The sequence below is a fragment of the Adiantum capillus-veneris genome, chromosome 5, assembly GCF_014529385.1.
Source record: "Adiantum capillus-veneris isolate H3 chromosome 5, ASM1452938v2, whole genome shotgun sequence".
Lineage (NCBI taxonomy): Eukaryota > Viridiplantae > Streptophyta > Polypodiopsida > Polypodiales > Pteridaceae > Adiantum > Adiantum capillus-veneris.
Genome location: NC_140935.1, coordinates 101,523,788 through 101,537,761, shown reverse-complemented (window position 1 = coordinate 101,537,761; position 13,974 = coordinate 101,523,788). Strand labels below are relative to the sequence as shown.

Genomic DNA, 13,974 nt, shown 5'->3' with positions numbered 1-13,974 from the left:
TAGTTTGGCCAGTATAGGACCAATCATGATAGTGTGATATGTGCTAGGATCCATGGCATCCCAAGATTTGTGGATAGGCACGATGGTGTGCGCTGTCCACGACTCTGGGAATCCCTCTGAAAGCGCGCGGTTGAAGAGGTGGGCAATGGGTGGTGCCAATGTATCACAGCCATATATAAGATGCTCTGCCTGTAGGCCTGCCTGATCTCTAGCCCTCCCATGCTGTAGGTGGGATATAGCTTTCTTCACCATGTGGGTGGTGAAGAAAGTAGATGATGTGGGTCGGGTAGCCGATGGCGTAGGTATGGGTGGCTGTCCTGGGATCTCGTATAAGCTCTCGGCATATCTATGCCATGTCGCTGGGTCCTGAATAGGAGTGGATGGCCTGGGAGGTCTGATCCGACGCCGTGCCTCAGCACTGTTCTTGCTCATGAGTAAATGATAGATGTCCCAATACTGGTGCTCCTCCCACTCCCGTCTTTTACGACGGGTAAGTGTCTGCATCTTGCGCTGAGCCTGGCGATGTGTAATCTCCCCTCTGATCTCCAGTATATGTAGGTGTCTGTGTAGATCTCGACATTCGTCGTCGTACCACCTGTTTTGTGGCATAGTGCCAATGCGTGGAGGGTGTGTGTGTATGCGATGTGGGAAACTTTGAGTGGCTGACTCGTGTAAGATGGATGTAATGTGTGTGGTGAGTGTGTCCAGAGGTGCTGTGGGGTCTAAGTGTATAAGGTGCTCATGCAGGTGATGTATATAAACAGGAGTGAGCTCATGAGTGAAAGAAATGGTAGTGTAAGTGTGAGGGGGGGAGGCGGGGGGGTCAGCAAGCTGTGTAGCAAAAAGGGAGAATGTGAGATAAGTATGATCCGCCCCTATCGGTGTGCGTGCAACGCTGAAGGAGTGTATAAGCTCTGCTGTCTGGGTAGAGCCCAACAAATAGTCTACTGTGCTCTCTCCGCCACTGTGTGGGAAGCAAGTGAATCCCCCAGAATCTGGCCACCTCGCCATCCCGTTATAAATAACGAGATGGTGCCTGCTGCCAAGCTCAAGAAGGTGTCTGCCATATCCAGTGTTGTCCTGTCCCCCATCTGCAGACACTCTACTCACCCCCATGTCCTCTGCATCAAGTGCCCTCATGATCTCCGGCTGCTCCATATCATAGATCTCACACTGTCGGCTCTGTGTCCTCCCGTTGAAGTCCCCCATGAGGAGGACTTCCCCGAGTGATGTGTAGTGAGAAATGTCCTCCGACAGTCGAGAGTAGGGGTCCTGGATAGCATATCGTGATCCATGTGGTGAAAAGTAGCATATGGCAATGTATAGCCCTCTCTCGTGGGTGAGCTCTAGCCGTACCCACATATAGCATGCCTCCTCGTCTCTACTCATCACCTGTATCCGGTTGTGTAAGCTCTGTTTGAATAGTATGGCCACCCCTCCTGACCCCCGAGCTGTACTCTGTCTGGTGATGGTCCTGTAAGTCGACTCCCACTGGAATCCTGTGACTACAGGTAGTCCTCTCTCTGGGCTCTCATGTGTCTCCGTAAAACATACAAAGTCATGCTCACTGATGATCTCCTCTAGGCGCTCCGGATGTGTCCATATAGAACCATTGCAGTTCCAGACTGCCCCTCTGAGTGGTGTCTCCTGTGCTAGTGTATGTGTCTCATAGGTCCCGAATCCGAGAGAGAGAGAGAGGGGGGGGGGGGGGGGGGGGCTAATCAGCATTCTATAAATATCATGACTATCACCTAATAGGGTGCTAGATACAACATATGAATGTGTGTATAGAGACCCTAATGTAGGAGTGTCTAATAAATGATTATAAGGCCCCTAGGGGCCGTCAAGCAAAAGTGGGCGGTTGGCCTCCCTGGCTTGGACCAAATGCAACCTACGTGCTCATGCAATGGGTGGCGAGCCCATGAGACACATTAGCCGTACACACATGCCCTTAACCATAGTGAAGCAGTAGAGTGGTGTATACTTGGTAATACAAAGCACATCAAAGAGCTCTTGTTGCTCCATTAGACAATCTGGAAAGTGCTAGATCTCCACATGAATCTCTTGACAAGGCATGAGAAGAAGAGTCAAGAGTCTGGCTCAAGAAAAGAGAAAAGTTTCTCCCAACCGTCCAAGGCAATAAAGAGGAGAAAATTCCAGAAATCCAAATCCACTCTGTCATTGGTGAATAGAGAAGAGCCAACAATTTCTTCTCCCTCTTACTCACCTCCTGAATACTCTTACCAATATTTAGCAACATGAACCAATGCTGGAGAAGAAGACTGATCTTAAGTCTGATATGTAAGCTTCTTTTGAAATGTCAGACTCGAAACTCTTGCATCATGATTTGGATATGTAATGTGATGGAAGTATTGGTTCTATTTATGTAAAGTATGGTGAGATATTGATGCGTAGCTTCGACCTTGAGACGGCTAGCTTATTGCTACTCCTATGGAAAGAGGGTTGAAAGCTTAGTTGTGGTGATGTTGGAGACTATCATTCTCTTTGAGCAGGCTGTTTGGTCCTCTTGTATGTATGCATTACGAGGCTGGACGTTTAGTATGGTGAGATGGAGGCGTAGCTTCGACCTTGAGACGGCTAGCTTATCGCTACTCCTATGGAAAGAGGGTTGAAAGCTTAGTTGTGATGATGTTGGAGACTTATCATTCTCTTTGAGCAGGCTGTTGGTCCTCTTGTATGTATGCATTACGAGGCTGGACGTTTAGTATGGAGTCTCATGCGTGAGCAGATGTATGCATAGCCCAAGGTCTAAGGATTGGCAGGTTGTAAATGGTCTTTTGATACTTGAGTGGCTCTACACATCTTGGGATGTTTTATCCCTCAAGGGGGGATCCTTGCTGCTAGAATTGCATGCTTATTTAGACTCAGATTGAGTTGGTTGCTATGATACTTGTGTGCCCACAAGTGGTGTTTCCTTCATGCTTGGTAACACATGCATATCGTGGCTGATGAGCAAGAAGCTTGTGTGTGGTCCCTTCTAGTTGTGAAGCTGACTACGTGGCACCTTCCATAGCTGCGGTTGAGTGCGTTTGGCTCAGACACCTTATCATCGACCAGGGTGTTGGACCATAGCCTACCACTATTGTCATTGACAGTCAGAGCATATTGGCAATTGTGAGGAACTTAGTGTCTTATGCTCGCACCACGTACATTGAGGTGCATTACCAGTATGTCAATGGAGAGACTCTCTGTAGGGGAGATCACTCTAGCTCATGCGCTTACGCCGGACATAGGCTTTGTGAGAAGTTTTAAGCTTTTCACAAGGTTTTGGGCTTACTTCCCTTCGTGGATCGCTCACATTTCATAGGGCGTGGTGCTTTTTTGTACATGTGCCAACTCATGTTCACGATTTATTGCATCACTTCGAAGGGAGACGGGGTAGGTACTGGGCCTTTGAATGTGAGATGTGTTAAGCTAGATTAATTTAAGACTGAGAAATATGGTAATTAAAATATAGTGTACATTCCAACCCGAAACACCAATAATGCCAAGTGGTCAATGGAATATCATGGACAAGCATTGAAACTCGGAGTTCTTTTTGCCTTTTTGACACCGTGTACACAACGTGCACATGACAACAGCCGGGGTCCCTTTTTTCCTTCAATAGGAGGTTTTTTCCCGGGCTTGTTTATATGGCCATAGCCCTAGGGCATCACTTATTTTTGTACTTGCAGATAAAGTCAAATGACTCGTTGGTTGTGTGTCCTTTAGCTTCTCCTTCTCCAAACTTAGTGTGTGCATTCTTGCAACCCTAAATCCAACATGAGGGTGGAGGTCGTGTTGGGGAGGCAACACAAAACAGGATAAAAAACTTTTGTGGATTGAATTGTTTTCTTTTGCTCTCAAAATAAACTCATGCAAACTCTTGCCTACCTTTCCCTTGTCTTTCACTAATGTAATTGTGCAATTTATGTCAATAAGCAACCTATGTGCAACTACTAGTTATGGACTATGATAGCTATGCAGAGCTGAGAACTATGTTTTATTACTTCGAGTAGGGAAGCTTTTGATATAGCTAAAAAACATCACCTCCTTCTGCAGGAGGTAGCATGAAATGGTTAATAACATGCAAGAGCCTTGAATCAACTTGCTCTATTACCTCCTAGGGATTGTGAAAATGTATGCTTTTGATCAAATGCTTAGGTCTCAGAGTGTCTGGTAAAATCAAGACCGACTAACTGGAAACCTTGTTCTCCTTCAAGAAGAAAGTCTTTGATTTAAGATAAAGCTAGCTGTTGTTTGATTATACTCATCAAATGTTTTAAGTCAATCTAGGCATGTAAGTCCTAAAGACAAATAACACTGTGCATAACCAGCTGGGAACCAGGCTCCATCCGAGTAACTCACCTTGAGAAATCTCCTGAAGATATATATGAAACCGAAAATCTTACATGTCCTTATTTGAGCATCAGGTGCTGTTATACAATGTTTTTTTTTGAATTTACTTTAATTTGATTGTGTGCAGTTCATAACTTTCACCAACAAAGCAGCCCAAGAGATAAGAGAGAGGCTAGAGAAAATTTTTGGTTCTGAACTTGCTAGAGACATGATGGTATGCCATGTAAATCTTTATTTTGAATTCTTTATCCTCTCGAAAATTGCCTTCAATTATTTTTGATTCTGTTGGCTTACTCTCACAAACCATCACCGCTCTCACGACATGCATCTCCTTTTAATAGAAAGGACTGTTGTTCGCAGGTGGGTACATTTCACAGCTTGTGTGCCAAGATACTGAGGTGGAAATTATGCTCTGGTGCACACAATAACTTTGCAATCTACGATGAAGAAGACTCTCTAAGAGTTGTCAGGAGTATCTTAATTGCAGTAACATCTGCTTCTAGTACTGTACATACCAAGCTGTCTCCTACAGTCTACATTATTCTTATATTGTGTACATACTCATGTAGGCTCAAGATGCCTGCAGCCAGGAGGATTATGGCCTTATGACTTCTGGCAGCAAAGCAGAAGGAAACTATTCTGATCTAGTGCTGGATTTGAAGACTTTAGGCTTCTTAACAAATGGATCGTCTGAGAAACGTTTGTTGAGAAAGTGCTTAGCATCAAAAGAGAATTCGGTTCAGAGAGATAAGGGCAAGGCAGCATCGGTTCCCTCTGCTACAATCAAAAAATTGCTAGATAGTATCAGGAGATCTAGACTGCACAAGTTGACTTGTTTTCTTGCGGAGAGGAAAAACTTGAATGTACCACAGCTGCCAAAGGGGCTACAAGAAGAGGAACTTAAGTTTGCCACATTATATGAGGTATACAAACTATTCTCTCTCTCTCTCTCTCTCTCTCTCTCTCTCTCTCTCTCTACCATGGAGGAGGTTGATAAGATCCGACAGCGACCGATGAGAGATTTCAACTGAACCCATACCCCCCCCCCCCCCCCCCCCCCCCCCCCAATTTCCTTAGTGTTTTAGTGTTAGTTCTTTGTAACTTTGTAATTTCCGTACTCAAACATGGTATCAGATTCACCAATTGTAACTTTTTGGTCTCATTTTGGCCTTTTGAAGACGTTAATATAACATTTCATTTCATTTCTCTCTCTCTCTCTCTCTCTCTCTCTCTCTCTCTCTCTCTCTCTCTCTCTCTCTCATCTGGCTCTCGTCTCGCGGCACTCCTCATCATACCAGCTGTTCAGGGGCCAGAAGTTGTCTCTGCTCAGGTTGTGTGTGTGGGTATGCCTCTGCTGCTGCATCATGCAATGTCTGTGTCAGTATAGAAGTGAGCTCCTCCAGAGGTCGCCGTGGCTCCTCAATGCACAAGCGTCCGTATATCCCATCAATGTAGACAGAGTCCATCTCTCGAGTAAAGGTGTAGCGAGTGGGAGCTACTACCCGTGGCCTGTGTGTTACACTGAATTGGAAAGAGATGGTCATCGACAGAAGGGCGTGATCCACTGCTACGCCAACTGGTCTGGGTCCAATTGTAAGGTCTTGGATACTAGAGATAACTGTGCCATGACATAATCCACTGTACTGGCTCCATGTCTGTGTGGGAAGCACGTAAAACCGCCTGCAGCTGGAAACCTCTGTAGGCCATTCAAAATGGCCAATCCATGTGTAGACCCCATGTCTATCAAGTGTCGTCCATACTTAGGATGCTCCACAATCTGTGACAGTCTAGATAGGCCCATCTCTGCAATATCGAGCTCCCTCAACATCTCCTTTGAAGTATCATAAAAAATACTGTCTGCTACTGAGCAGTCCTAGCATTGAAGTCACCCAGGATGATAATGTCACCATCTCTAGAAAACTCCCATATGTCATCATCCAAAATAGCAAAGGGGGATTGTTGTCCTCTAGGTGGTGCATATAGCAATGTATAGGTATTTGCCTGTCTCAGTTCACATAGATGTACTAGGAGGAAAGTAGCATATAGCAATGTATAGGTATTTGCCTGTCTCAGCTCACAATCTCACCCACGTGTACCTAGCCTCCTCATCTCTGCGGGCAATATGTATCAATGGCTGCAACTCCTCCCTGAATAAAACTACCTCTCCCCCTGAGCCCATCCTCTGTGCTCTGATCGAGTATCCTTTCTGCAAGCTGTCTCCCATTTGTATCCGCTAACCCCTGGCATAGACTGTCCAGGGGCCTGGTGCGTCTCTGAGTAGAAGATGATGTCCCTCCCGGTGAAACTGTGCTCAAAAGCACCCACATCAAGACGTAGAGACCCCCATAGGTCTTGTGCCATCATGCGGAGCGCTTCTCCATAATGACCACTCTCCCATCTCTATAAAATGCCAGGCGGTCCTTATCTCTGAATGACTTCTTTCATATGAGCAATCTGTGAGAGTGTGAGGTCATCCCCAAGGATATCCCGTTTTCTATCGTAGGACGCCTCTTCAAGAAGTCTTTTCTTCGCTTCCATGGAGGGGAAGCGAAGGATCAATGCTCTCTCCTTTGAAGTCTCCCCATTCCCTTCTTCCCCTTATGTTTTTTCCCACTCTCCATGCCTTAGTGTGTGTGGCCTCACCACCCATCATATGTAGGAGATCTTTGATGTTGCTAATTGGACTATTTTCTTATTTTTAATGAATCATTTCTTTTTTAGGATATTTTATTATGTGCACTAAGAACTGTTAAAAGATTGTAGCTACAGGAACTGCCATCAGGAACGGACAACTCTGATGTGTCATTTGATGGGTGACGGTAAACATCGCGAAGGAGTTTCCGTACGTTCGGTGGAAAGGGCCGGGTTACGAGTGCCCCTTATGCGTCACATGATGGGTGACGGGTGCATCAACAAGGGGGCATCCCGTAGGCTAAGGAGGAAATCCGAACTAAGTAAGAAAATACGCGTAAGAACGCAAGCACAAGAATAAAGATGGGTTCAATGAAGCTTTTTACGAAAAGCAGGAACAATCGCGGGAAGGCAGACACTTTCCCGCGAGGAATCTATGTTTGCATTGCATTCGTGCATGTGGTTGCATCCAGGGACGCCTGGGAAGTGTTGTGAAATGCATTGGTTTTAACTTATAAGGTTTTATTGAGTTTTTGGGCAGGTTCAGACCAATTTTAAAATATGCCGGCCGTCCACTTAATAAGTGGGCAGCCACTTAGAAGATAAAGCAACAAAACCAACCAGTGAAATCTCTCTCCCTATTTCGGGTAGAACAGCGCCAAAAAAAAAAAAACAAAAAAAAACGGCCGCGATCTCTACGCGAGCAGCTATTCGTGCCGTGGCCAGGGAGCTATAAAAGCACCACATGCCCTCACTCAAAGGGGGTACCAACGTCAGCAAGAGAAGACTCTGCCGCCGCAAGAGATCGCGAGACTACGAAGCACGGAAGTCGCTTTTTCCCGCGCAAGAGCGACAGGTATCTATTGTGGATTCGCCATACGAATTGTTGTCGCGTGTTTGTGTGGTTTGTTTTGCAGGAATCTCCCGTCTTACGGGAAGGCCCTTAATGGGAAGTACGGCTTCACGCCTAAGTCCCTTACGGGAAAGTACGGCTTCATCCCTGAGTCCCTTATGGGAAATTACGGCGTCGCGCCTAAGTCCCTTACGGGAAGGAACGGCCTTGTGCCCAAGCCCTTTACGGGAAAGCACAACCTTCGGGTCTAAGATTACAGAACGGAGGGGTTTCCTCGGGTTCTCCTGCTTGTATAAGAATTCTCTCTGAATAAAAGAATCCTCTTAACGGGGGGGGGGGACCAGCCCATCTTCTGGTCCCCAATACTGTGTCGATCTTCTCCCTTCTCTCATGTTTTCAAAGAATTATAATTTTCAGATTTTCCAAGTGCTTGTGTACGCTCCCGTTTTGTGACAGTGGTATCAGAGCTCGGACTCCTCTCTTTCTTTGCAAAGAAGGACGGTTCCGGGAAGAACGGGAAGAACCATGTCGAGCCAAGGGAGAAGCGTTGAAGAGGAGCTTCAACAAGTACAAGCTCAGCTTGCAGAGTTGCAACAAATCTTACTGTTGCCAGACGTCTAAAAGCTTTTGGGCGGAATGAAGAAAACGAATGGAACTGATGCATCCAAGCATCCAGACAACACTGTTGGCGTGAGACCACAGGAGGCAAGAGAAGAAGAACGTGCCGAGGTGCACAAAGGATCTTCGGATCGGAATGAACGGCCTACTTCAATGAAAGGCCAGGAAAAAACGCTCTCTTTGCTAGACGAGAGCAAGGACATCTCTATCTCATCTCCATCTTACTCTCCTGATTATACTTCTACTTCTCGATCATCGCGTCAGAAGAAGGAAGCTGCTACTACTACTACCCTACATCAACCTAAAGATAAGCCTCGATTCAAGAAGCATGGTCGCAAGTCTCTGATGGGCACAGGGCATGGTTGTAGCAACCCAGGCGCGATCATACTTCACTTTTTGGCAAACCAAGCATTCCCTGACATACTTATCAATGTTTGCTTTAAGGCTAGGCCAAAAGAAATATCTTTCCATTGCTAAGGTCGTATAGAGAATACCCCGATGACCCGCATAAGGCAAAGCGTGTGCTTCATCCATGATCTTCTTTCTTAATGGTTCCGCCACACATATGGCCTGATGGTGGTAGAGATAACTGTCCCGAATGGAATAGGGAAACTCATTCTCTCCACGATGTAGCTTTTCCCAAATGGTGGAAAAGTCTGGATCATTCGGATACAAATCCGGTAGTCCTTCTAATTCTTGGTGATACACCGAAGTGATAGCGTTCACCCTTGGCCGCCTAGACAATGCGTCTGCGACCACATTCTTACTCCCAGCCGTGTGAAGGATCTGGAAGTGAAACATAGACAAAAAGTTTGCGCATCTCATCTGCTTCTCAGATAGTTTCCTTTGTGTAAGAAAATACCGCAAACTCTGGTGATCAGTCTTGATCACAAAATCCGCTCCTAGAAGATAGTGCTTCCAGTTGGATAAGGCGTGAATCATAGCCGTGAGTTCCTTTTCGTAGATTGATGCATGCAACTCTGCATCCTTAATCCGTCTGCTTTCGTAGGCCACTGCATGGCCTTCTTGGTTTAACACTGCTCCGATGCAATCTCCTGAAGCATCGCAGTGAAGCTCAAATGGTTCCTTAAGTCAGGCACTATCAAAATAGGTCCATGGCTTAGCAAGTACTTGAGCCGATCAAAAGCTCATTGTTGTCTGGATCCCCATTTGAAAGGAATCTTCTTCTTTGTCAAGGCATGAAGTGGTCCCGCTACATGAGCAAATCCTTGGATAAACCTTCGATAATATGAACATAATCCCAGAAAGCTACGTACATCATGTACCGTAGTGGGAATAGGCCAATCTTCTACCACTCGGATCTTGGCAGGATCCATACTCACTTGATTGTGGGAGACTATATGGCCGAGATAGTGTATCTCTGAGAGAAAGAACTCGCTCTTCTTTGCATTCACATGCAACTCATGCTTTCGCAATTCTTGAAACACTAAGTCCAAGTGCTTCCGATGTTCCTCTTCTGACTTAGAGAAGATGAGTATGTCGTCAAAGAATACTCCCGTAAAAGCTCGATACGGGCTGAAAATGCGGTCCATCATGCGATTGAATGTCGCAGGAGCATTGGTCAAGCCGAAAGGCATTACCAAAAATTCATATAGTCCAAAGGTCGTGCGGAAAGCAGTCTTATGGACATCCTCAGGGGCGATCCGTATCTGATGATACCCACTCTTTAAGTCTATGCGACTAAAGACACTTGCACCCTGCAACTTATCAAGTATATCATCAATCCGAGGGATCGGAAAGCGATTCTTGATCGTGATCTTGTTTAAAGACCTGTAGTCTATGCACAATTTGAAACGTGCCATCTTTCTTCTGCACAAGTAGAACTGGAGAGCAGTAGGGTGAAGCACTGGGCCGTACTAACCCTTTCTCTAGAAGCTCGTTGACTTGCTTCAAAATTTCCTCTTGTTGAGCAAGACTTACCCGATAAGGGGGTTGATTGGGAGGTGAGCTACCCGGTATGAGATCTATGCGGTGATCTTCCGGGCGTACCGGAGGGAGTTCATCAGGAAGTGTTTCCGTGAAACAATCCTTGTACTTTTCAATAAATTGAAGACGCTTGATTTCCAGACTAGAGAGAGAGTCTCTTCTAGTTTTATCCTTTGCAAAAATCAAGTAAGCAGAAACACACTTCTTCATTTCTTTCTTAATGGAGATATGGCTTACAATTGGGAGCTGCCAATCTCCTGCATCAGCTTGAATCTTTATTTTCTTATCCCCATGATCAAAAGTGAGGGTCTTTTCCACATAGTCAGGAAAAGGTGTCATGTGAAAGTGCCATGGCATACCCAAGATGATATCACATCCCTCGATGGGTGCCATCAAAAATGATTCGCGGTCCTTGTACTCGCCAATCCGAAGATTGAGCTGTCCTTGCACGGGAGTTGCATTGGTTGTCAACTCCTCGAATGCCGATCCGGATGTAACCGGTGTGCCAAGCTGAGACGGTGTGAGGCACAAACGTTCCGCAATATCCAGGGAGATGAAGTTATCCGTGGATCTTGGATCATAAAGAATCAGTACTCGCTGGTTGTTCAAAGACCCCCAGCCCTTCAGAAGTTGACGCATTCCTTTCTCCGTTTTTGTGTTTCCTTGAACATCTGGAATTGAGTTCGAGCTTGGCGGTGCGGGTTCCTTCCTTGCTTTTTTTTGCCTCGCAGAAGCTTGTTCTTGCCGTTGCTGCTTTAGAGGGCAATCCGGTTTCATATGTCCTTTCTCGCCACAGTAGAAGCATCTTCCTTCCTCTGTGAAAGTTTGGAGTTGAGTAGAAGAAAGATACTTAGTTCGCTTGCCAGTGCCCTCTGGCTTCTTAGAATGATCATCGTCCCTAGATGGAGGACGTTTTCTTCCGTGGCCCCCTTGGTCATCGTAGACCCCTCTTTGTCTTGCACGGTAAGTGCTATTCTCCATCTTTCTGGGCGTCCCAGTTGAGTGCAAATCCTCAACAATGATTGCTGACTCCATCATCCTCTGAAGAGTATCATGCAGATACACCTTCATACTCTGAAGAGTATCATGCGGATACACCTTCATACTCTTTCGAAGCTGTGGTTGGAGACCCGCTTCGAACTTTCGTTTCTTTTCCTCGTCGGCAATCTTCATGAAGGGAGTGACCTTCAGAAGAACCGACCAATACTTGTCCACATAAGTCGTTACTCTTTCATGTTCCTTCTGGGCAAGCCAGTCCCATTCCTTCCGTATGTCCTGCTCGAAGTCAGGTGGAAGAAATTGTTTATAAAATTCAGATTTGAAGCTCTCCCAAGTTCTGGCCTGAGAACCTTCCAAAATCTTGGCTAGTCACCATTACTTGCCGTTTCCTTGAGGTGCATCCCCACATGGCGTAATTTGGATCTTTCTGTGAAGTGCCCATTGGTAAAGGCGACTTCAAAGTGTCTGATGAAGGACAGTGCTTTGGAGATGTCTCTCCGTCCATTGTAGGTTTCGAACATGATGTCCTTGTCGCCCGATTTGAACACTCTCATGCGATGTTGAAACTTGCGACCATGCTTCTTGAATAGAGGCTTGTCTTTAGGTTGATGAAGAGTAGTAGTAGTAGCTGCTTCCTTCTTTTGACGAGATGATTGAGAAGTAGAAGTATAATCAGGAGAGTAAGATGGAGATGAGATAGAGATGTCCTTGCTCTCGTCTAGCAGAGAGAGCGCTTTTTCCTGGCCTTTCCTTGGAGTAGGCCATTCATTACGATCCGAAGATCCTTTGTGCACCTCGGCACGTTCTTCTTCTCTTGCCTCCTGTGGTCTCAAGCCAACAGTGTTGTCTGGATGCTTGACTGCATCAGTTCCATTTGTTTTCTTCATTCCGCCCAAAAGCTTTTGGACTTCTGGCAACAGTAAAATTTGTTGCAACTCCGTAAGCTGAGCTTGCACTTGTTGAAGCTCCTCTTCAATGCTTCTCCCTTGGCTCGACATGGTTCTTCCCGTTCTTCCCGGAATCGTCCTTCTTTGCAGAGAAAGAGAGGAGTCCGAGCTCTGATACCACTGTCACAAAACGGGACCGTACACGAGCACTTGAAAATCTGAAAATTAAAATACTTTGCAAATGTGAGAGAAGGGAGAAGATCGACATAGTATTGGGGACCAGAAGATGGGCTGGTCCCCCCCCCCCCGTTAAGAGTATTCTTTTTTCAGGGAGAATTCGTATACAAGTAGGAGAACCCGAGGAAACCCCTCCGTTCTGTAATCTTAGACCCGAAGGTCGTGCTTTCCCGTAAAGGGCTTGGGCACAAGGTCGTTCCTTCCCGTAAGGGACTTAGGCACGAAGCCGTACTTTCCCGTAAGTGACTTAGGCGTGAAGCCGTACTTCCCGTGATGGGCCTTCCCGTAAGACGGGAGATTCCTGCAAAACAAACCACACAAACACGCGACAACAATTCGTATGGCGAATCCACAATAGATAGGTGTTGCTCTTGCGCGGGAAAAAGCGACTTCCGTGCTTCGTAGTCTCGCGAGCTCTTGCGGCAGAGTCTTCTTTTGCTGACGTTGGTACCCCCCTTTGAGTGAGGGCATGTGGTGCTTTTATAGCTCCCTGGCCACGACATGAATAGCTGCTCGCGTAGAGGTCGCGGTTTTTTTTTTTTTTTTTCTGGCGCTGTTCTACCCAAAATAGGGAGAGAGAATTCGCTGGCTGGTTTTGTTGCTTTATCTTCTAAGTGGCTGCCCACTTATTAAGTGGGCGACGGCATATTTTAAAATTGGTCTGAACCTGCCCAAAAACTCAATAAAACCTTGTAAGGTAAAACCAATGCATTTCACAACACTTCCTAGGCATCCCTGGATGCAACCACATGCACGAATGAAATGCAAACATAGATTCCTCACGGGAAAGCGTCTTCCTTCCCGCGATTGTTCCTGCTTTTTCGTAAAATGCTTCATTGAACCCATCTTTATTCTTGTGCTTGCGTTCTTACGCGTATTTTCTTACTCAGTTCGGATTTCCTCCTTAGCCTACGGGATGCCCCCTTGCTGATGCACCCGTCACCCATCATGTGACGCATCATGGGCACTCGTAACCCGGCCCTTTCCACCGAACATACGGAAACTCCTTCGCGATGTTTACCGTCAGCCATCAAATGACACATCAGAGTTGTCCGTTCCTGATGGCAGTTCCTGTAGCTACAATCTTTTAACAGTTCGTAGTGCACATAATAAAATATCCTAAAAAAGAGATTTAATCATTAAAAATAAGAAAATAGTCCAATTAACAACACCCTCCGGTACGCCCGGAAGATCACCGCATAGATCTCATACCGGGTAGCTCGCCTCCCAATCAACCCCCTTATCGGGTAAGTCTTGTTCAACAAGAGAAAATTTTGAAGCAAGTCAACGAGCTTCTAGAGAAAGGGTTAGTACGGCCAAGTGCTTCACCCTACTGCTCTCTAGTTCTACTGGTGCAGAAGAAAGATGGCACGTTTCGAATGTGCATAGACTATCAGTCTTTAAACAAGATCACAATCAAGAATCGCTTTCCGATCCCTCGGA

General features: G+C 46.1%; 1 protein-coding gene across 2 annotated transcripts in view; it reads left to right on the top strand.

The window, feature by feature from the left end:
* Nucleotides 1-13,974, top strand: part of LOC147457830 (uncharacterized) — a 122,248-nt gene that overhangs the window by 23,055 nt on the left and 85,219 nt on the right. For both annotated transcript variants that reach the window (XM_086512615.1, XM_086512616.1), the window contains exons 2-4: nt 4,487-4,573; nt 4,720-4,845; nt 4,929-5,282. In XM_086512615.1, coding sequence (XP_086368741.1) covers nt 4,487-4,573; nt 4,720-4,845; nt 4,929-5,282 — 567 coding nt within the window. The remainder of the gene's footprint in view (nt 1-4,486; nt 4,574-4,719; nt 4,846-4,928; nt 5,283-13,974) is intronic.